General features: G+C 47.9%; 9 protein-coding genes across 9 annotated transcripts; 4 read left to right on the forward strand and 5 right to left on the reverse strand.

Moving 5' to 3' along the window:
* Positions 1–269: 269 nt before the first annotated feature.
* On the reverse strand, positions 270–1,274 carry LTR84_005755 (uncharacterized protein; the record flags this gene model as incomplete). Its single annotated transcript, XM_064849320.1, has 2 exons — positions 270–902; positions 957–1,274. The coding sequence occupies 2 exons, from the start codon at positions 1,272–1,274 to the stop codon at positions 270–272; spliced, it is 951 nt and encodes a 316-aa protein (XP_064704023.1).
* Positions 1,275–2,104: 830 nt separating this feature from the next.
* On the forward strand, positions 2,105–4,201 carry LTR84_005756 (uncharacterized protein; the record flags this gene model as incomplete). The annotated part of the gene is made up of 6 exons (XM_064849321.1): positions 2,105–2,114; positions 2,164–2,289; positions 2,348–2,858; positions 2,909–3,160; positions 3,227–3,360; positions 3,429–4,201. The coding sequence occupies 6 exons, from the start codon at positions 2,105–2,107 to the stop codon at positions 4,199–4,201; spliced, it is 1,806 nt and encodes a 601-aa protein (XP_064704024.1).
* A 306-nt stretch (positions 4,202–4,507) lies between these two features.
* On the reverse strand, positions 4,508–5,436 carry LTR84_005757 (uncharacterized protein; the record flags this gene model as incomplete). Its single annotated transcript, XM_064849322.1, has 4 exons — positions 4,508–4,693; positions 4,755–4,911; positions 4,962–5,069; positions 5,126–5,436. 4 exons carry the CDS (start codon positions 5,434–5,436, stop codon positions 4,508–4,510), a joined length of 762 nt encoding a protein of 253 aa, XP_064704025.1.
* Positions 5,437–6,162: 726 nt separating this feature from the next.
* LTR84_005758 (uncharacterized protein) lies at positions 6,163–7,368 on the reverse strand (the record flags this gene model as incomplete). Its single annotated transcript, XM_064849323.1, has 1 exon — positions 6,163–7,368. One exon carries the CDS (start codon positions 7,366–7,368, stop codon positions 6,163–6,165), a length of 1,206 nt encoding a protein of 401 aa, XP_064704026.1.
* A 540-nt stretch (positions 7,369–7,908) lies between these two features.
* LTR84_005759 (uncharacterized protein) lies at positions 7,909–9,502 on the reverse strand (the record flags this gene model as incomplete). Its single annotated transcript, XM_064849324.1, has 2 exons — positions 7,909–8,563; positions 8,619–9,502. The coding sequence occupies 2 exons, from the start codon at positions 9,500–9,502 to the stop codon at positions 7,909–7,911; spliced, it is 1,539 nt and encodes a 512-aa protein (XP_064704027.1).
* A 1,069-nt stretch (positions 9,503–10,571) lies between these two features.
* Positions 10,572–12,799, forward strand: LTR84_005760 (uncharacterized protein; the record flags this gene model as incomplete). The annotated part of the gene is made up of 5 exons (XM_064849325.1): positions 10,572–11,207; positions 11,265–11,345; positions 11,391–12,052; positions 12,129–12,308; positions 12,385–12,799. The coding sequence occupies 5 exons, from the start codon at positions 10,572–10,574 to the stop codon at positions 12,797–12,799; spliced, it is 1,974 nt and encodes a 657-aa protein (XP_064704028.1).
* A 554-nt stretch (positions 12,800–13,353) lies between these two features.
* On the forward strand, positions 13,354–14,446 carry LTR84_005761 (uncharacterized protein; the record flags this gene model as incomplete). The annotated part of the gene is made up of 4 exons (XM_064849326.1): positions 13,354–13,396; positions 13,451–13,709; positions 13,775–13,929; positions 13,992–14,446. The coding sequence occupies 4 exons, from the start codon at positions 13,354–13,356 to the stop codon at positions 14,444–14,446; spliced, it is 912 nt and encodes a 303-aa protein (XP_064704029.1).
* Positions 14,447–14,755: 309 nt separating this feature from the next.
* On the forward strand, positions 14,756–16,693 carry LTR84_005762 (uncharacterized protein; the record flags this gene model as incomplete). The annotated part of the gene is made up of 6 exons (XM_064849327.1): positions 14,756–15,110; positions 15,168–15,925; positions 15,975–16,069; positions 16,119–16,240; positions 16,289–16,434; positions 16,487–16,693. 6 exons carry the CDS (start codon positions 14,756–14,758, stop codon positions 16,691–16,693), a joined length of 1,683 nt encoding a protein of 560 aa, XP_064704030.1.
* Positions 16,694–18,464: 1,771 nt separating this feature from the next.
* On the reverse strand, positions 18,465–19,061 carry LTR84_005763 (uncharacterized protein; the record flags this gene model as incomplete). Its single annotated transcript, XM_064849328.1, has 1 exon — positions 18,465–19,061. One exon carries the CDS (start codon positions 19,059–19,061, stop codon positions 18,465–18,467), a length of 597 nt encoding a protein of 198 aa, XP_064704031.1.
* Positions 19,062–20,196: the final 1,135 nt, after the last annotated feature.

Genomic DNA, 20,196 nt, shown 5'->3' on the forward strand with positions numbered 1-20,196 from the left:
CCGTGCCGCTGAATTCACACTTGGGTACAAACTGACACATGGAAGACTTTGGTGAGGTTTGATAGACATACCGCATGTCACTGGACACCCTCTACCATTGACGTCTTCATTGACATCTTCACCCTGCATTGCTGATCGCCCGCGGCGGTCTGTCTCAGGGCTAATAGATGGGGGAGATATATTTCATGTCAAAAAGAGCCAGAAATTGCTTGCCAACGCTAGGATTTGTGATTTGACAAAATGACTTGACAAGAGACTCGACAACAGACTCAGCCGTAAGATGCCTTGTACCTTAACACTAGATGTTCCTCTACTGTGAACTCTTTCCCGTTAGATCCATCTAGTGGTCTGATCACACAGTCAGGGTGGCCATCGTAGAAGAAAGGGACTGAATATCTATCTGTCCCACTTTTGTTGACCACCCGATGTAGATTTGATTTGTACTTTCCACCAGTCCAAGCTTCCAGCATATCACCAACATTGACCACATATGCATCGCTCTGTGGTGGAATGTCGACCCAATCATTCGTATGGTGGTTGAAGACTTGAAGTCCTGATTGTTTGTCTTGTAGAAGCAATGTTATGGCCCCAAAATCAGTGTGAGCACCAGCACCTACTAAACTACTATCATCTGAATTCGGATGTGGAGGGTAATGCAGTAGCCTAACATTTGCAATTGGGTCCTCGCAGAACTCTTTGAAGACACTCGTTTCGAATTCCTTGAGGCCTCGAGCTAAGATATGCATTATCTGGCTGGACAAATCTGATAAAGCTTTGTGATATGCAAGGAGCGGCTCCTTGAACTGCTGCTCTGGGATTTGATGAGAGTTCGGCCATATGTTCGCTTCTTGAAAACGTCGAAAGGGCGGTTGATCTGGAACATCAGGACCAATCATGAAACCCTAAGTTAGATTCGGTAAGATATTGTCTCCAACAGCTTTCCAGGGATGACATACCTCCTTCAAATCGGGTTTCTTCCCAGCCTCCAAAATTTGAGAACCCATCACCTCGTAGCCACGACCGTGGATACCAGTCAATTTAGTCTTCTCATCCTGAGGTAGAGCGAAGAATAACTTTGCTGCTTGAACTATCTGGTCTTGAAGCCCCTTCGGGATACCGTGACCGGTGACTTGGAAAAATCCACTTGTTGAGCACGCTTTTCGAATTTCTTCGACTACACCCTCGGCTTCTGTGGATTGGGGATCGCGCAGATAGTTGGTTAAGTCTACCACTGGAACCGTGAAATTTTGCTTTCGCTCATACGTGATTGCCATCTTGTTACCGGTTTGTGGGGTTGAAAGGATAAAACCTCAGACAACTAAGTTTGAATAATCGTCGAATTCATGCACGCAGTTTATAGCATTCTCTGTAATACGTTTGGTCTCGGCGCCGTCCGACCTCGAGGGCCGCAATTCCTGCCTGCTTCCTTATCACTGTATCTGCAGAGCCCCCAGCCGTCATCCATCGCTGATTCAAAAGCGCCCGACAGTGGCTTATCGCGATAGCCTGATTGGCTGTCCTGCACGGATTGATTCGCCGATAAAGTGTATTTTCCTTCTAGCCCGACACTTATCTAATCACTCAAGGGGAGTAATTGAGACTTGTTGTAATATCCTTTGGCAGCAAAAATTAAGATAATGATAGCACAATATTTCTTGACAACGGTAGGCAGTGTAAATGAAGATCTGGGCCAGTTTACCCTGAATGATACACCGTATCATATTTCACAGAGCCATTTCACCAATGCAACTGGGCACGGGAGTGTAGGCAGATATATCTTCAGGGCCAACACCCTGCAAAAGCCGGGAAAATGGCAACTATACCATACTGCACCCTCCTTACGTATTGTAGAATACCAATGGAAGCCTTCCCGAATCCCAAATCGGTTCTTCGGATTTGGTTTCGGTAGACCTAAGTCTTGAATTACCGAGGCAAAGGGCAGCTATGACCCTCGGCGTACTTTAAAGCCGGCGCCAAGGGAGAGGAAAAGGCAGAATGTTATTGGGCCGAATAACATATTGAGTAGTCTGGGCATATATCGCGATCACATCTCTTCTCTAAGAGGACTACCAGGGAGTTCGAGAGGTGCTATCGGTTGGAGACCATGTCGGCAAGTATGTTCACTATCTATCTAGTTGGGAGAAATTGGCTAACGACATGCAGTCGCTGCTACAGCAGTCACTACAGCATTCGCAGTTGGGGCATACTCGGACGCAAGATTCCACATAAGCAAGGATCTCAAAAAGTTATGGCAACAGTGGCGGGCTAATAAGGCGTATTTGGCTGCAGGTAGGATACGGCGGTGCATCGCCTTTATGTTATGGCTGACGGACTGACTGCAACCCAGTCAAAGAAAACAAATTGTCCTTGTGGTATTTGTTCGAGGAACAAGTCGAGAAAAGCCCTCATTCTGAGTGTATTTGGTCACAAACAGAGTCTTATACACGGAAAGAAGTTTATGAGCAATGCTGTCGTTATGCAAACTGGCTCCTGTTACAAGGGGTCGAGCCTGGCCAATGGGTAGCAATATATCTGCAAAATTGTGCTGAGTTCATGTTCATCTGGATTGCGCTTTGGTCAATAGGTTGTGCACCTGCACTGATCAACCATAACCTTCGAGGCGAAGCACTACTACATGTTCTGAAGAACTCCGGGTCAGCTCTAGTCCTCGTCGACGCACAGTTGGCCGATAAGCTCTCAGAACTACACGAAACCATCGAGAAGACCCTCGGGATAAAAGTTTTCGTAGTTGGCGATTTTCTGAAGATGGAGATCTCCCAGGTAAAGTCTGAAAGACCTGATGATTCTTTCCGTGCCAATGTAAAAGGTGACGACAATCAAGCCCTCATTTTCACCAGGTAAGGGCCCTTCTGCCTCTTCTGCCACATAGACTTATCATCCTTGATAGTGGAACGTCAGGGAAGCCGAAAGGCGTGCCACATACAGTATACCACGGCTATTTATATGGCATCCATGGAACCAAAGGGCTGGAAGTAGGATCGAATCATCGATGGTATCAATGTATGCCTTTGTATCATGGAACAGGAGGGATGGTGAGCATCATATGTCTGCTTTCCGGAACGACGCTTTGCATAGGGAGGAAGTTTAGCGCTTCACAATTCTGGGAGGATATCCGAATCTCGAGATCGACCTGCTTTACGTATGTCGGAGAGACAGTTCGTTACTTGCTAGCTGTCCCTCCAAGTACTAAAGACAAAAGTCATAGCATTCGCGCAATGTTCGGAAATGGTCTCAGACCTGATGTATGGAAACGCTTCCGAGACCGATTTGGGATACAAACTGTTGTGGAATTCTTCGGGAGCTCGGAAGGAGTTTTCTCACTCCGAAATTGCTGCAAAGGTATGTTCAAATCACAGCATCTCACACTGTATCTATTGGATCACCTCGTGCTACACTGACACGCTGAGGTGACCAAGGTGATTACTTGATCGGAGCTGTTGGTCATCACGGACTTCTCCTAAGACAGATGATGCGTGAGAAGTACGTTCCAGTGCTGGTAGACACAGATGGGGATGAGCTTGTTCGGTCTTCGGTCACAGGCTACGTTCAGAGAGTTTCTTATGAGACCGGCGGCGAAATTCTCGTACAAATACCGTCCGAGAATGTATTCCCAGGCTATTTCTTAGATCCAATTGGGACTTCGAGAAAGTTTGCGCGCGATGTTTTCTCACAGGGAGACCTTTGGTACCGGACTGGAGATGCTCTTCGCCGGACTTCTGATGGACGATGGTTCTTCTTAGACAGGCTTGGAGATACTTATCGATGGAAGAGTGAGAATGTCAGCACTGCAGAAGTCAGCGCTATTCTTGGCCATTACCCAGGCGTAATGGAGGCGATCGTCTACGGCGTGTCACTACCTCAACATGAAGGGAGAGCTGGATGTGCAGCATTGGTCCTTGATGAGACATTTGCAACTCCTTTTGATTTTTTGAACTTTCATGAATACGTTTGCAGAAAGTTACCGCAATATGCTGTGCCTGTGTTTCTGAGACTGGGCAACATCTCAACGCATACCCACAACAACAAGCAAAACAAAGTACCGCTACGAGACCAAGGCGTTGATCCTAGGAGGCTGAGTTCGGGTGACAGAATTCTTTGGACAAAGCCTGGCAATCCAGGCTACGTTGCCTTCACCCAGGAGGACTGGGATCGGGTTGGATTATTACAGGTCAAGCTTTGAGAACGTTGGAGCTGAGGAGCTGACTCGATATAATCGCACGCCATTAAGTATCACTCAAGCTTGGGAATAGTATAACTTAGACAATCAACAGCTTGGAGAAGCCGTGACTACTTCGCCCATTGTCTCATTGTTTTTAACAATTCTGCACTAAGCAAATATGGTGAATATTGAAGACAGGTGGATGCACACCTAATGGGGCTGGTGTCATTCAAAATAACCCGGAACTAGTTGCATGGCACGTATGTGTGTCATCCACTCTCCTAGTCGATCGCCGTTCTTGCACTAGACTAATACATTCCGTCGATTTCACCATGGAAGGACTCCGCCTTCATAGGTATTTGAGCTTGGCCCTACTTTCCAGCCAGGAACGTGAATATCAAAGAACTTGCCAGTATCTTCTCTCGAAATCTGGTCTGCTATATCAAGTATACCTTTAGCACCAACTTCAGGTGCGAGATCAGCTTGATCGCTACCCAGCTCAGTTCGCAGCCACTAGATCATTAATGTTGTTAGTTTCATAGGCACTGTCCGACTCCGAGAAAAAGAATCTTACCCCTGGATGCGCTGAAATCACCGTGAAGCCTTCCTTTTCGAGCTCCAAGGACCACTGTACCGTCAAAGCATTGACGGCAGCCTTTGACACTTTGTACGTCGAGACTGGGAATCCCGCAAACTTGGGAGCATGCGCGATAGAACCTAGAATACTTCCTCTTCACATGTATGTCAGCTATCTGACGATTGGGAGCCATTAGCCACTGACATGTTGAATACGAGCTTTTTCTGACCACGTCGTAAAAGTGGGAGGAAGCCTGCGGTGACCAATTGTATACTATTGACATTGACTTCAAGGTTTTGCATAAGATCAGTGCTGTTCAGGTGTTAGCGGACGCCTGTCAACTATCGTCTAGGGCTGGGTATCCTAACGCTTTGGTGATTCCCTGTGGGTTGAAGGGCATAATTCCCGCGTTGTTGATCAACACATCCAGTCCAAGTGACGGCCCTAAGACTTTTTCCACTTCTTCAACAGCCGCCTTCACGCTTTCGGGACTGGTCACTTCGAGGGCGATAAAATGGGCTCTAGTTGAATTATTTTCCAGCAGCTTTTGCAGCGCAGGAGTCTTGCTTCGAGCAGCAAGCCCGACCCATCGAACCTCATTGGGCGGTCTGGTCAGCAGTGCTGAAGCCAGTTCCAGTCCAAGACCTCGAGAAGTTCCAGTGATAAGATAGTTTGCCATGTCGCGCGATCAATGTTCTGATTGTTGCTAGAAATTCTTGCTTCAGGCAGTTACTACATCTTATATTCGTTGAGATGTTGGCTTTTCACTGTTGGCTCAGGCAAAGAAGGTGTGAAGATTACAAATGTCTCCATTTACTGTTCACTCGGATATCTGTCACCTACAGTAAGATTCCACTTGGCATCTTGTCATACTCAATACGTACGTAGCATGAGATATCTTGAAACCGTCAATGACTGTAGATTCGATTGTAATGAGGCTCTTGGGGACCAATTTCTAAGCATTTCTTATAAATCGAAATGTCCACTTGTGTTTGGCAAAGCACCGTGTTGAGAATCGAATCCGAACATAGCAGGAGGTACGGCCGAGAAGGCTCGATATGAAAGCCTTTAGGCCGAATAGCTGCTCAGGGCTGATAGTTATCCCCACCTTGAAATGCCGAGGGTATCGCAAACAGTCACAGGTCCAAAGGTAAGGGATCTGAGGATAACGAGTTGTAATACCAAATCGAACAACAGATCGGGAATCAACTTTAAGCAGTTGAATTCCAGTTCTATCTACGCCATTTGGCATTAAGTGGAGGAAGAAACGAACTATATACCGATGATTTATTCCCACAATCTATGTAAATGAAACCTGTCGTATTCGTATCCACTGGTTGAAGCAAGAGGGTGATAGATGATATCAACGTAAAGGTTGATAAGAAAGTCCTCTGACATTTGTTTGCTATAGAGCTAATTCCAATATTTCCAAAACATCCTGTTTCTCCATCAGTGGCACTGGGTTTGTCTTGGCCCACATGTCAGTAAGTGTATTCTCAGCCAGGGTTTCGAAGACGACTTTTCCAATTCCAACTTCGCTTAGTGTCCGAGGGAGGCCCAGAACTGCGATAAAAGAGTCAAGTATCGCTGCAAGATCAGAGGTCCTATCCTTCATGAGTTCACTAACTTCAACTATCCGCAACAACGCTTCAGCGAGTTGATCTTGCTGCTCAACGTTTGCCCCCTTCAATGCGTTGAATCTACACACAGCGGGCAGCATGATGCAACTAGTTTCGCCGTGAGGCACTCCAAGTGGGCCTAACTGATGTCCTATGGCGTGACTGGCACCCTTTGGTACACCATAATGCGAAGTCTTGATCGACTCGGCGGCTCCCAGTAATGCCCGCATAATGGCCGTATCATCCCTCGGCTCTCTTTTATAGGCGAGGAGTGACGGGATTAGTAGTTTCAGCCCTTCCATAGCTGCTATGTCCGCATTCTCGTTTGATTCAAGTGAACAGATTGTCTCTACACAGTGATCGACGGCCCTTATACCGGTGCCAAGAAACAACCGGCTCGGTGTTGTTGCTGCAATCTCAGGATCGAGGACGACAACGGTTGGATTCTGTGTTGGTGGACGGAATAGTGTCTTAATCTTGGTTTTGTCATCTGTAGCTCCTGCAAAGGATGTGTATTCGCCTCCAGATAGTGTTGTTGGCACGGCAATATGTCTCACCGAGGGTGGCTTCAATTCAATGCTCCTTTCTGAGTTGGTGTGCGCCAGAAGTCCGAGATCTTCTTCCGTTCGAACATCATTTGCTAAGCCCCACGCGATAACTTTGGCTGCATCAGTCAGACTGCCTGCTCCAATGGTAATGATGACATCAACGTTCAGAGGCCTCGCGTTGTTGATAATGTCCACAACCTCGGACCACAAGGTGTGAGGCTTCATCCCTATTCGGAGTCCAACTATTCTATCGCCCAACGCTCGCTGAAACTGATCAACCACGTTCGTGTTGGTTGCTAAAGATTTCGAACATAGAAGATAGATCTTGTTACCGTTCAAAGTTGCTTCAATGTGGTAGTGGCATGCTTGAGCCGCTGGTATTCCATAGGAGATCAATGGTCCGGACTCTCCCTCCACGAACTCTTGAGTGATAAGTTGACTCATGGTTGACCCTATCGTAGCCAAAATCTGATGATGTTGGAGATATTGGAGGGGTTTTTCAGAAAGAGAGGTTTTTATACTAGTTTTCAGTCGATTTTGCATCACTCGGTAGCCTTTCTGGCTCGGGCGATCAGCGCGGACTGATTTGTTATCATCACTTCGATATCTATTCGAGTTTACGCTGCTGAATCTCCCTCGGCAACCTTCGACTCTTAAACATGTACTCTTATGTAGTGTCTAACGACATGGAGAAGCTGCATAGTCCAGCACAGTACTGTGCGAGGGTTAAAAAGGTTATGGGTGCTCTCATCTAGTTTTGTAAAATGTTATTGTGGTGCGAGTAAGTCATATCAATGATATATCTGCGAAAACTGAACAAGCGATCCTTCTTTTTAGCCCACCACTCCCTTACTGCTGGTTGAGCATTTGATGGCTTTACCATTTACCGTTGGAGTGTTGAGGTATGAAGGCAGCTATGGCACCGAGTATCTAAACCGTCAAGGAGCCCTAGCACTTAATGTACTTCGTTGCTTTTTTCTCCATTCACAGCGTATACCTGAAACCTTCCAGCCCTTCAATCACTAGCTTTCCTTCATCTGCTTTCCTATTACATCTTGCAAAGTGCCAAGTCATAATCAGCACAATGACCACAATCAATGCACCACAAACCATGCATGTAATGATGCCTGGAAAGTAGCGAGGTGCATCCTGGCCGCGGAAGACTGTGCCACTCATGATACCCCCAAGACCAGCAAATGAAACATTCAATGCTGAGATGAAAGCTCGCTTCCATTGCCCGCGCACATTATTCGCCTGCCATGTAAGATTTGCCGGAACATTAGCATTGACAGCAATGGCAACTAGGAAGGCACCGAAATACCGCGCACCAATGGATCTGGTCCAACCAAGGAGGCCACAACCGATTAAGACCGTACATCCGTTGATGAGGAGGAATGGAGATCGAATCTTCCACTTGTCACTAAAATAAGCCATTGTCATGGTGACGATGACTGCTGCTATTTGTGGAGGAGCGGTCAAGCACAGTGCTTGTGCTGTATTAAAGCCCATGTCTTCCTTCAGAATTATCGGCAAAAACAAGGCGATTGCGTATGCTGGTCCAACGGAAATCATTGCCAAGAATGCGAATCCCCAGAGCTTGAGATCCAAGGCATGTGCTAGATATGACTTCAATCGAAAACTTCATAACTCATCAGTATCAAGGAAGTTCTGCTTTTCCCGGAGGTCAGACTTACCGCTCAAGTGTGACATCTTCACGGTCCTTTTCTACTCGGGCGATCATGAAATCCACTTGCCGCTGTTCGATGAAATGAACTGGATAGCGATGCTTCAAGGTCATTTCCGGGAAGTCCACGATGAAGATATAACCAAAGATCGCAATGACAATTGTGAGGATTCCTTGCCAGATAAAAATCCAACGCCAGCCTGCCAATCCTGGTCGCACGCCTGATGTAGCATTTGGATTTGCTGAGGTTGGCCCGTAGTGTAGTCCCATCCATTTGGGTCCGTATCCAAGACCTTCCATTTGGGCAAAACCATAGGACAGAATGCCTGAAAAGGCGGAAGCCAGGATGCCGAGGACATAAAACAGTGCGTTTCGTATCTGAAGCTCATGTCGTACATACCAACAAGACATGAGATACACACAGCTGGGCAGAAACCCGCCTTCTAGCAGGCCCAACACAATCCTAAGAGGAAGCAGCTGATACCAGTATTGCACAAATCCAAATCCCAATAAAAGTAACCCCCAAAGCAGAACTATAGTGGGTATGAAAATCCGTGGTCCGATCTTTCGAAGTAGGTATACTGCTACCGGTTGAACGGTGACATATGTGATGAAAAACAGGAGGACAATCAGGCTGTAACGGTTCCCAACCAGTTTTAGATCTCCACTCATCCCAGTAATCGCCGCATTGCCTAGATTGTTTCTGTCCATCAAAGAGACACAATACATCACACCAAGAGGAACCACCAGTCGTAGATCAATCTTACGCTTGAGCGCCCTGGCCTCTTTGTCCGAAAAAGAGCTGATGATCGCATCCCAAGTTTCGGCTGGGGGTGGCGCAGCATGCTCGAGCTCAGTGGCATTCGAGGCGGTGGTGGATGTGCTTTTCTCCATCGCGATATTTGTTGCTCTGCGAAGACAAAGATAGGGAAAGATAGATGAAGGGAATTTTCATGATAAGTTGGGCACAAACAACTAGATATACCTTGTCACTTACTCTGAATACTATCCCAGGAGTCATTCCGCCACGAACACTCGTGCTTCAACTTGACGACCTGGCGCATCACCAAGTCCACAGTCAGTAGGAGTATCGAGCCGAGCCTGTCCCTGTCTCGGGTAGGTAGTGGAGCCATTCGTCTGAGAGATATCCTAGCCCAGGTCAATAGGATGTGATTCCGAGTGCATCCCTAGCCGATCACCACTTCGGTTGTAGAGATTCACGCGTCAGAGAGAACGAGCTCTTAAGAATTCGGATAAACTTTGGTGCCAAGAGCGCGACAGTCACGTGTTGATTCGGCACAGCTTGAAGGTTCGGCACAGCCATTGCCTCGGCAAAGCCCACTTCGGTTCATTAGAATTCTCGACAATAAGCAGAGCCTTCCTTACTCCATTCTTCCTTGTGGTATCGACCTACCACCTTGAAAGATACGTCATAGTTCAGACCAATCCAACCAACTCTACTTTCGTCAAACTCTTTCGTCGAACTCCAATGAGGTACATCAACGCGACAGGTGAGATCAATCGACGCCGTTCATGTATTCGTGAGAGGATCAGCAATGAATCCAAACCCTGAGCGATCTTTGAAACGACCCCGCGACAGAGTAAAGGCCTCACGCTCGATCAAAGCATGTCTGTCATGCCGCAGTCGTAAGGTGCGATGCGACGCGGTCACACGATCGCCAAAATCATGCACCAACTGCTCACTAGATGGGTTGGAGTGCGAATTGGCACCTCGAGCGTGAGTTCGTCATATGCCGTCTCACACGATCACGCAAATAAATATCAAGTATGCTGATGGGTCAGGAAACCATCCACTCGTAGCGTCGGTAACTCTTCTAGCGAAATTGCGCTCCCTTCTGGGTCTACTCCTCGACCCAGTCCGTCCTTCATGCGCCACCAGCGATATATGGAAGACAGGATTGGGAGTCTGGTTAGTGCAACAACCCCAGATACGGCGGAAACAATGGAAATTCCATCTGTCCAGCTGGGTATTAACACACAGACACCACAACCCGTTGCGACCCCTCAAGCAGCCAATGATAATCATTCGATTGATATGTGGACAGACGAACGACCCTCTGATATGGACAACAATGCAGACTTCTCCGAACTAGACATGACTAATCAACTCACTAAAGACCAGGACCTGATCTTCTTAGACCTACAGACTACTTTCCCCGATGCTGATGTACTGGAAGAGTATTGGAATCAAGCAGATGTGCTCGACCCGTCGTTGGTTGATCTTCTTGAAACCGACTACGCCAACGATATGTCATTAGCGGCCACTGCATCCGGGAGCAAAACGATGTGCGCCTTCAAGTCACCCTTAACCTGGGTCGCAGACTGGTCTGTTGAGGGTCATCGGGGCAACCACAAATACACTGAAGCAATTGAGCAGCGAGCTTTCAGTCTACCACCAGTGCCAGACATCGATAAGCTGATCCAGCTCTATTTTAGCCATGCGCATCCTCAATTGCCGGTTTTAAGCCCTCGTTTCTTCTTTCGTCTTGTGAATGCCGATCACGACCAGATTTTAGCCGAGGCCATGGAACCGATCAGCCTCGCGCTTCTGTACGCTATCATGTTCTTTGCATGTGCGGTACGTTCAGGTTGTGATTGTGTAGTCCATGTCATTAGAAGCTGATAGCTGATTCAGTACCTAAGAACCGAAAGTACCGACCTGTCTGGTATCCGCGCCATTCGGTCTATGCGATGCGAGTACTTCTCAAGAGCAGCTGTATGGTCAACTTACTCGTTGTACTCACAAAGCTAACTTATCCAGTTGCTATTCAAACTTGGGTGTGAGATCAATCCTCTACGAAAAGTACAAATCTGTCTCTTACTTAGCACCTACCGAAGTTACCCCGGCCAGTTCTACGAGAATGAGCGTTGGATCATCGAAGCATACAGAACTCTACAGGCTAGTGGCGTACTGCCAGATAAAGGCCACAACCAGGGATTTGTCGACGGCATCGAATGGAGACGTGTGTGCGCGTGCTGGCTCCATCGATTCGCGGGTTCAGTGATAGGATTGAAATGGACGAGCAGTCCTGATGTGATGGAAGCATTTTCTTTGCCATGGCATCAGATCACCATTTCTGTGTTCGAAGAGGATTATAGTTTCTCTTGGTTTATCAGCGCGCGGACGAAGGAGCAATTGACTCGAATCTTTCTATCACGGCTGAAGTTGCTTATCACAATTGGACACTTGAATAAGATTCTCTGGAAACGTACTGCGTCTGAGATTACGGCAATCGGGGAGACACCCGAATTTACACCGCCACCACCATCGAACTGTCTTGCGATAGAGGAAATTGAAGTTCGCTTTCAGCGATGGAAACTTGACAACGGTCCACTTTTGTCAGCAGAAACCTCAAGCTCCACACCGCGAAAGGAGCAGCAAATCGTCCGTGCAGAGCAGATACACACGAAGCTATCATTTGAGTGAGTGATTCCCAGTATTTGACTGCGAACATCTCTAGGCGGGGACTGACAAATTTACAATGCTGACATTTCGCAGGTTCGCCATGTGTAGTCTCTACCAAAATACGCTGTATATCGAGAGAGTTTTAGTGACAGATTGGGCTGCTGCCCTTATTCGCTCGTCTCGTGCTGCTCTGTGGGGCTCAATTAGCTCTATACGTGACATCGTCGTCGAAACGATGGAGGATAAGCTCGTCACGCTGGTGCCTCTAAGCATGTACGTCAACTTCGCGAGTTCTATTTGCATTCTACATCAACCATCAGAGGATGGATGACTAACGAGAAAACCCTAGGGTAATTGTCGTTTTTGTTCCACTCACGATCTACTCGCTTCACATGCAGACGGTACAATATTACGACCCTTTCATGATCAAAAGTCTTGCGATTTGCTCAGAAGCAGCAAATATGATGAGCGACCTACATGACGGGGCCGACTTTTATGCTAGGGTTCTGGACAACGTTTTGACACTTGCACAGAAATACAGACATTTGTCAACGTCACCAGAACCAATGGCGAGCGGCGCCCAGAATGCAAATCCTAGGCATGGGCACGGTCAGACAGACGCTGAAGCAATACTTCCAGAGCCACGCCTTCATTCTCTAGTTCTGCGATTTAATGGTCTAGCGCTTGCCCTCGGTCGCATACCAGAGATCGAAAGCCTCATGCTGCCATCAACGCGGCCAATGACTTCTAGCCAAGTATCCTGAAGCGCGAAGCGGAAACAGTCGCCGGGACGAGGTTCACATTTGTCGGTTGCCGAGCATCATTGGAAATCCTGTCAATCGCTTCCTCATCATGGCAGAAGTAGAACGAGGAAAACTATGTTTGTCGGTGGAGTATGATTTTAAACCTGGAATGTAATGGAAAACATGACGATTAGAGTTTTGAAGAATGCCAGGAAGCGATTCAAACCCTGCCTGTGGACCTCGTCCCATGAGATGCCCTCATTTCCCAAAAGACGTCTGTTCTCAAAAAGAACACCCAAGAGAAACTTCCGTCAGTTACTAGATTGCAAAGCCGAGGTACTTAAATAGCCTAAGTGCTGGCAGAGGAAGAATTAGGCCCAACCCTGCAGTTGGTCAGCCGGTGTACCGACAACCGAGTTCAACGTCGGTCAAATTCCACTCAACAATACCTAGCCTCATTTTGTGCAACATATAGAGAGAGCATATCTAGCAACGTTAAAGAGCAGTAGCAGCAACGGTGACCATTGACTGAGGGTGAAATTCAGCTACAAACATCTTCGTCCGCGTGTTCTTAAATGGCCAATTTCGTAAGCGGCGCATGGAAAAGTGGAATCTTCGGTAAGTTCCATTTCCATTCATCGTGACGTCTTCGTGATAACCACCAAAATACAGACAACAAAGTCGTCTTTTGTACTGGTGGAACTGGAACAATCTGTTCCGGCCAAGTTCGTGCTTTGGTCTCGTTGGGCGCGAATGCTTGCATTATCGGTCGTAATGCAGAAAAGGCTCAAAGCGTGGCCACGGGCATAGCAAAGGAAAGATGCGGGAGCAAAGTGTTGGGCCTCGGTGGTGTTGATGTCAGAGATTTCGACAAGGTCAAAGCCGCAGTTGAGACTTGTGTACGAGAGTTGGGTGGCATTGACTTCGTCATGTAAGTTGATCATATTCTCAACCCGATGAAAACAAAGGGCAGCTGATCTCGGTTCAAACCTTCAGAGTTGGAGCAGCGGCGAACTTCCTTGCTCCCATCTCAGCCCTATCATTGAATGCATTCAGAACAATTATTGATATTGATCTCATGGGATCTTGGATCACGATGAAGGCGACCCTGCCGTATCTACTGCGATCGGCGGAGAGGCATAAAGGCAGCGGTCAGTCTAATTTAATGCAGTATATCACGGAGGTACTTCACAGTCGCTAACTACTGACTCAGTTTCTAATGGAACTGGTGGACGCATTGTCTTTATCAGCTCAACCAATTACCGCAGCGCGAGAGTTGCGCAAGTTCATGCTTGTGCAGCTAAGGCTGGAGTAAATGCCATCTCTGATGTTTTATCATTGGAACACGCTCCACAAGGACTGACATCCAACATCATAGCTCCAGGTCCCATCGGCGATACAGAAGGATTGCGCCGGCTGTCGGACCCCACCTTGCGTGAGGATGCTATCCGTAGTGTCCCTGTTCAAAGACTCGGACTCGTCAAAGACATTGCAGATGCGACTGTCTTCTTGTTTGGGGACACTGGAAATTTCATTAATGGAGCTTGCCTCGATGTAGACGGAGGCTCCTGGCGCGTCAGAGGAGGAGGACAGTTCGGGAATCGTAAGTATCCAGAGTCGATCAACTCAGCCGCGTCCATGGGCCGCGAGAAAACAAGTAGATTATGATGAGTTTGAGAATGTATTTCCACGAAACTGCGTCTTTCATCGGTCGGAAACGCGGCATGATCTTCAGCCGTGCTAGCCATCTGATGGGATTGATAGGCCCATACCTCGGTAGAGTTCCAAGTTTTCAGCCAAATAATACTTCTATCGTTCCACCATCATGCAATTCTCCATGAAGACTAGTTGACCCACTCCCGCTACCGAGGGATTATTCAGGTCGCCTTAGAGCCATGATTAAAAGGGCTTCGCGCCTCCAGAAGTACAGCTGGACAACAGAATCGTACGATAAGACTTCCGAGAGTTCGATCCAGCATGAAGCAGCCAGACATCGACCCAGAATGCTTTGATCGCACCGATCTGGTATATGTCGAGGACGACCTGAATACTTTGCCGCATGACATCATTTTCCACCGACTGCACTTTCTTGCATGCCACCAGAATACCGTTGCTATCAGAGATACAGATCGCAGCTTGGAAATCAGCTATGGGCAACTTCTCAGCGACATTGTCACAGCCAAAAACCTGGTGTTGAGCAAACTGCATATATCAACTCTCGAACAACTTCGCGCAGACAAGGAGGTTTCTTTCCTCATCCTTGCTCGTGGATATGAGTTTGTCGTATCGTTCTTTACCGTCTTGGCCATTGGCGGCATCGCTGCGCCAACAAGTAAGATGAGGGAAAATCCAAAAAATGGATTATGCTGACCATGAATCCGATCAATAGGTCCTCATGTCACACTGGCCGAAGCTCTTCATTTCATGAAGACGAGTAAAGGGCAGGCTGTTCTTCACTCCCGCGATTTCGAAGCTCTTGCTGCAGAGATATCCCATTCTTCTGAGGTGTACAGTGAATGCAGGCACGTTTGCATCGATTCTCATCCGGACGTTAGGCTGCTCAATCCCCGAAAGATTCGATTCTCTATGAAGAAAATCCCGGATGTGAACAACCCCGGTGCTATCATTTTCACCTCGGGAAGTACTGGCAAACCGAAAGGCGCGGCGATGCGGCGATATAACATCTTAGTACACGCCCTGTTGCTCATGTGGAAGAACAACATCAACAAAGCCTATACCATACTCCAAATGCTGCCCACACATCATGCTGCTGGGCTTGTTCAGAACACTTTGCCCACGCTTATGGGTGGAGGCACGGTAGAGTTCACCCTTCCAAGATTTGACGCAGCTGCGATATGGGAACGAATTCGGCGAGAAGGAATTCAATCCATTTCTGCAGTGCCAACGATCTATGTTCGATTGCTGTCACATTTTGAGAATGTGCTGTCGAAACTGGACTCTGCGGAAAAGGAAATCTATCGATCTGCCATGAGCAAAGTGGGACAATTTCAATGCGGGACGTCAAGTCTACCTACATCCGTGGCGGCAAGATGGGAAGAACTTTTTGAGCGACGTATCTTGGAACGCTACGGTGGGACTGAATTTGGCAATCCGTATGCCAATTATGCTGGCTCCAAATTTGTATTGGTATGTCGTTGTACGCTGCGAACGAGATCAGTATCATAACTCTTCTTAGGGCTCGGCAGGCATGCGGAACCCAGGAATCGAATCTTACCTAGAGAATGGTGACCACGGGGAGATATTTGCTCGAAGTCCGCTGATGTTCTCCAAGTAAGTATCGCACGAGATCAGCTTTTGGGTAACGCTAAATGCGAGTCAGATATATCAACAATGTAGAGGGCACGCGAGACTCCCTGACTGCTGAGGGCTACTTCAAAACTGGTGACATTGCAGAGAGAGTTGAAGATCACTACTTTATCAAGGGGCGCAAGTCGGTGGACAGTTAGTAGATTTATACCGTCGCACAACTTCTGCTAACGCCTTGCATAGTCTTGAAAACGGGGGGATACAAGGTTTCAGCCCTTGATATCGAACACGCGATGACGAATCACCCAAAGATTGCTGAAGCCATTGTAGTTGGGGTTGATGATGACGAATTTGGTCAGAGAGTTGCGGCTGCTGTCGTCCTGAAAGAGGTATGAATCCCAATACTCCAATCCATTCGGTCTATCATTGACTGATGACAAGGGATACCACGAATTGTCTTTGAGCGAATTGAGGAGAGACCTTCAGAAAAGCCTATCCAATTATAAGCTTCCCTCGATCTTGCGAGTAGTCCCGGAACTTCAGAAGACGGCGAATATGAAGATACCCAAACAGCTTCTGAAGAAAGAATTGTTTGACTCGAAACATCCTGATATTGAGACGTGGCAATTTAGCAAACCAAAAATTTAGGCCTGTGGTGGATGCGGCACAGAGCAAAGTGAATGTTCATTTGCAGGTTCCACCGACGACCATTAGCTTCCATCATCTGACTGACTATCTTTGGTTGGCGAGGTTTGCCTTGTCTGATGGTGTGGTTGGTTCTTGATGCTTTCAATAACGTGTTGGGACTCGGAGGCAACATGGATCCGGTGAAGAAAGAAGGAGGGGAGGCTGGACAGTAGCAGTCGTGGTTCTGTTGAGAATCTCAGAGGAGGACATGGTACATGAGAGAAGGTTGGCAAAGTGAACCTGCCCAAAAAGGAGAAAGGGTTTGGGACGAAGGTCAGTGATCAATCTCCAAGGATGAATGGCCAAGAGCTAGTCTCATGCCGCCACAGATACAGTTCAGCCTGACCCTGTGAATTCGTGAGTTGGGGACATGCCCGGTGGAGCCGTGCACGAAGAACTGTACATACCTATTGTTGACTGATTTCGACAGTTTGTTGGTGCTGGTGGTGGGGAGCGGGAGGGAGCATTGAGAATACCAGTGAGTAGACCAAGGAAGAAGGATAACATGGTTTCAATGAATTGATGAGTGGTAAGCAAGATTGGCAGCGGATGTCCAAGTCTGAGAGAGAGGGAAGAGACGAAAGTGTTCCGAGAGTAGAATGTATCCTTGCACCTTCTATACAAAGAATGTGTCTAGGCTTTGGACTCACGGGGGAGTGTGCACCCAGTCACGGGCGTTGGTTTGGGGCAAGCCCACTTGGAGATGTCACTCAATGTCCCTACCTTACCTGAGATGGGCAGTCAATTGCGCGCAACTTGAAGACATACCTACCTACTTAGGCACCAAGGTACCTAAGGAAGGCACAATCGATGACCGAAGAGGCCGTCGCAAGACACTCGTACACTCCTGCTATGTTCAAATCGCCACTCACAACTCGCTACAAGGCTCTGATGCGACTGGAAGACTCGAATCCAAATGTAGCATCAATTGCTCATAAAGAGTTTTTCCATTCTTACTTGCCTTCATAGAAATAATGGGGGGTCATCATGTTAGCGGTCCGACCAAATCATCCAGGCAAGACGCGTCAAAACGCGTAGAGACCCTTAACCATTTAAGCGTCACATTTTGAGAGCCCGGTCGCCGCTCACAACACGCGATCGACATACAAGTTTCTATGATGGAGATGCGGAAAAATAATTCAAAGGTACGCATTAAAAGTTGCAAATTCTTTAGGAAAAGACTTGTGCGTTGGTGATGTGATGTTGATGGGCTTCTCCGTGACCCGGGCCCCCAAAGAGACAACAAGACTTGAAATGCTGTGGACATGACTGGCGGCACAGTGTGGTCTTCAGCGCTGCCAATGGAGCCAAGACTGTAAAATGACTTCGTGTGAGAACTACTCGTAGATCCATCCAAATGAATATACCACAGTGCACGGCATGTTCACAAACAGCCATGTCTGTGCAGGCACTGTATCTGTATCCCCGTGGCAGCTTGTTGCTGACATGAGATATGGCCCAAGAGCCGGAATGACCAAGAATAATCATCACCTCACTGACCCAAGGTGATAATGCGATACTTCTAGGTTTGTTGGAATAGTCTTGGGAACGTACAACAGTCTATTGTCTCTGAAACTAAAGGCGGATTCAACGGCCCCCGAATCTATTGATCCATTGAAATCAGTCAATATTATGTCATGCTTGGTATGGGCGACACCCCCCAGAAGGGACAGCTGTCCACTAGCTATAACTCCAATCCCTCGACGCCAGGCTACTTGCTCCAGGCAATCCATCATGCTATCTGTCCTCTGACTGCGCCCGGTAGTGCAAGGCTCGAGTGTGTGTCTGCGAAGAATCCCGCCGGGTTTTTTTCGATTTGGCTGATGTGAAACCCTTCCCCAGTGTCCTTGCCTTCCATAACAAGTCCAGTGGCAAATGGCCCAGTCAAGCACCCGACGGATCTCAGGACGGCCGGGTCGTCATTGAACCGTACGGGATTTGGGAATGATATCCGGGGTGGACCAGAAGCACCCACTGCGGCCTCGTGGATATGGGTGGCTGAGCTTGCTGGTGAACTGAAATCGCCTTGGAAGTTGTGTAGTGTGATGTTGTAACATATCATGTTGGCGTGCGAGTTGATGCCGAAGTTGAACAAGCCCAACGCTCCTGCGAGGCCACCGGTAGGCGTCGTGCCGTTGACGACGAACTCGGGCGCCGCATGGATGAAATGGGTTGATGTGAAGTGAAACAGGTCATTATTTCCTCCAAAGCCGGCCTGATTCAAATCAATGTTGAGCTGAAGCGAAAGTTTGCCTCCGCTGATATCCAAAGGAGCAGCGCCGACGCTGATGGCAAGAGCCACAAGGGAAGTAATTATTGAAGTCTTCATGATGATACCAGATCAAGAGAGTGAAGATGACTGTTCAAGGAGAGTGATGAGAAGCGAAAGTGTTTGCAAAAGGAATGACGTGCGATCGACCGTTCAACAGTATGCGACTGCCATCGATCAATAAAAGCCATTCCATACCTTAACTTTATATCAAACCTACCTTGGAGTCCAGAGTCTAGACGTGAGAAGGCCAAGTCGCATACAGAAGATGCCGAAGGAAGGCGACAGCTCAGGCTCAGACTGATACAAGATGCATTCTTGGCCTAGTTTCACGGGACCTTGGCACTGGCGCATCCGGGCTTGAAGATACCGGCCGAGGCTGCCCTCGCTGCCCCGAAGGTCTCCTGCCAAGAGGACCAAGACCGCCTACTTCACAGCTTATCAACGCCTATGAAGGGGTAACTGTTAGAGACTCCCGGCCTCGAGTTGCCATCAAGTTGAAGCTGGCCAGACCAATACTGCTTGGGGCTTAAGGGGGTGAGGGGTGTCCATTTCGACCCCCCAGCCCAAAACATTTAATTCCCGGATTTCCAAATTCTCCCAGCTCCTGATTTATTACCACCGAGTTCTTGTTCATCATGGGCAAAGCAAGGGCATTTTCACTACTACCACTGAGCAGATTACGGGGTCAATCGCATCGGCTTGATCTAGATTAGACCAGTGACAAAACTGACACCACTGCCATTGTCCCTGCCCGCCGCGTCATGCTACCGGGTAGGCACTCACAACTTCTAACAGCCACACCGTCCCTGACTGTGTAACCCCACTCGACATCGAGTCGGCATTTCGAGCATCAACAAAAACATATGATCCGACTGCCAATATTGATGTGGGTTTTGTTGTCGTATTGATGACTTTCCGGAATTCGTTGTCTTCTCTTCTGGTTACTCTGCATTTCTTATGATTGATCACATCCCTCCCGAAATGCAAATGTGAGTACGAAATGGCAGCCATCATCTCTATGTGCTACGGTAGCATGAGTTGGTCAAGGATCACTCTAGCAACAAATTCCGACCCATCAAGCCGCCGTTGGGATCCTCCATCGCTCTTGCCCACCTATTGTCGGACGGCTCTCACTCAGGTACGACGTCGAGCTACACCGACAAGTACGTGGCAAAGCTGTGAGAGAGCTGAT

This window comes from Exophiala bonariae (assembly GCF_035927105.1).
Source record: "Exophiala bonariae strain CCFEE 5792 chromosome Unknown scaffold_21, whole genome shotgun sequence".
Classification (NCBI taxonomy): Eukaryota; Fungi; Ascomycota; class Eurotiomycetes; order Chaetothyriales; family Herpotrichiellaceae; genus Exophiala; species Exophiala bonariae.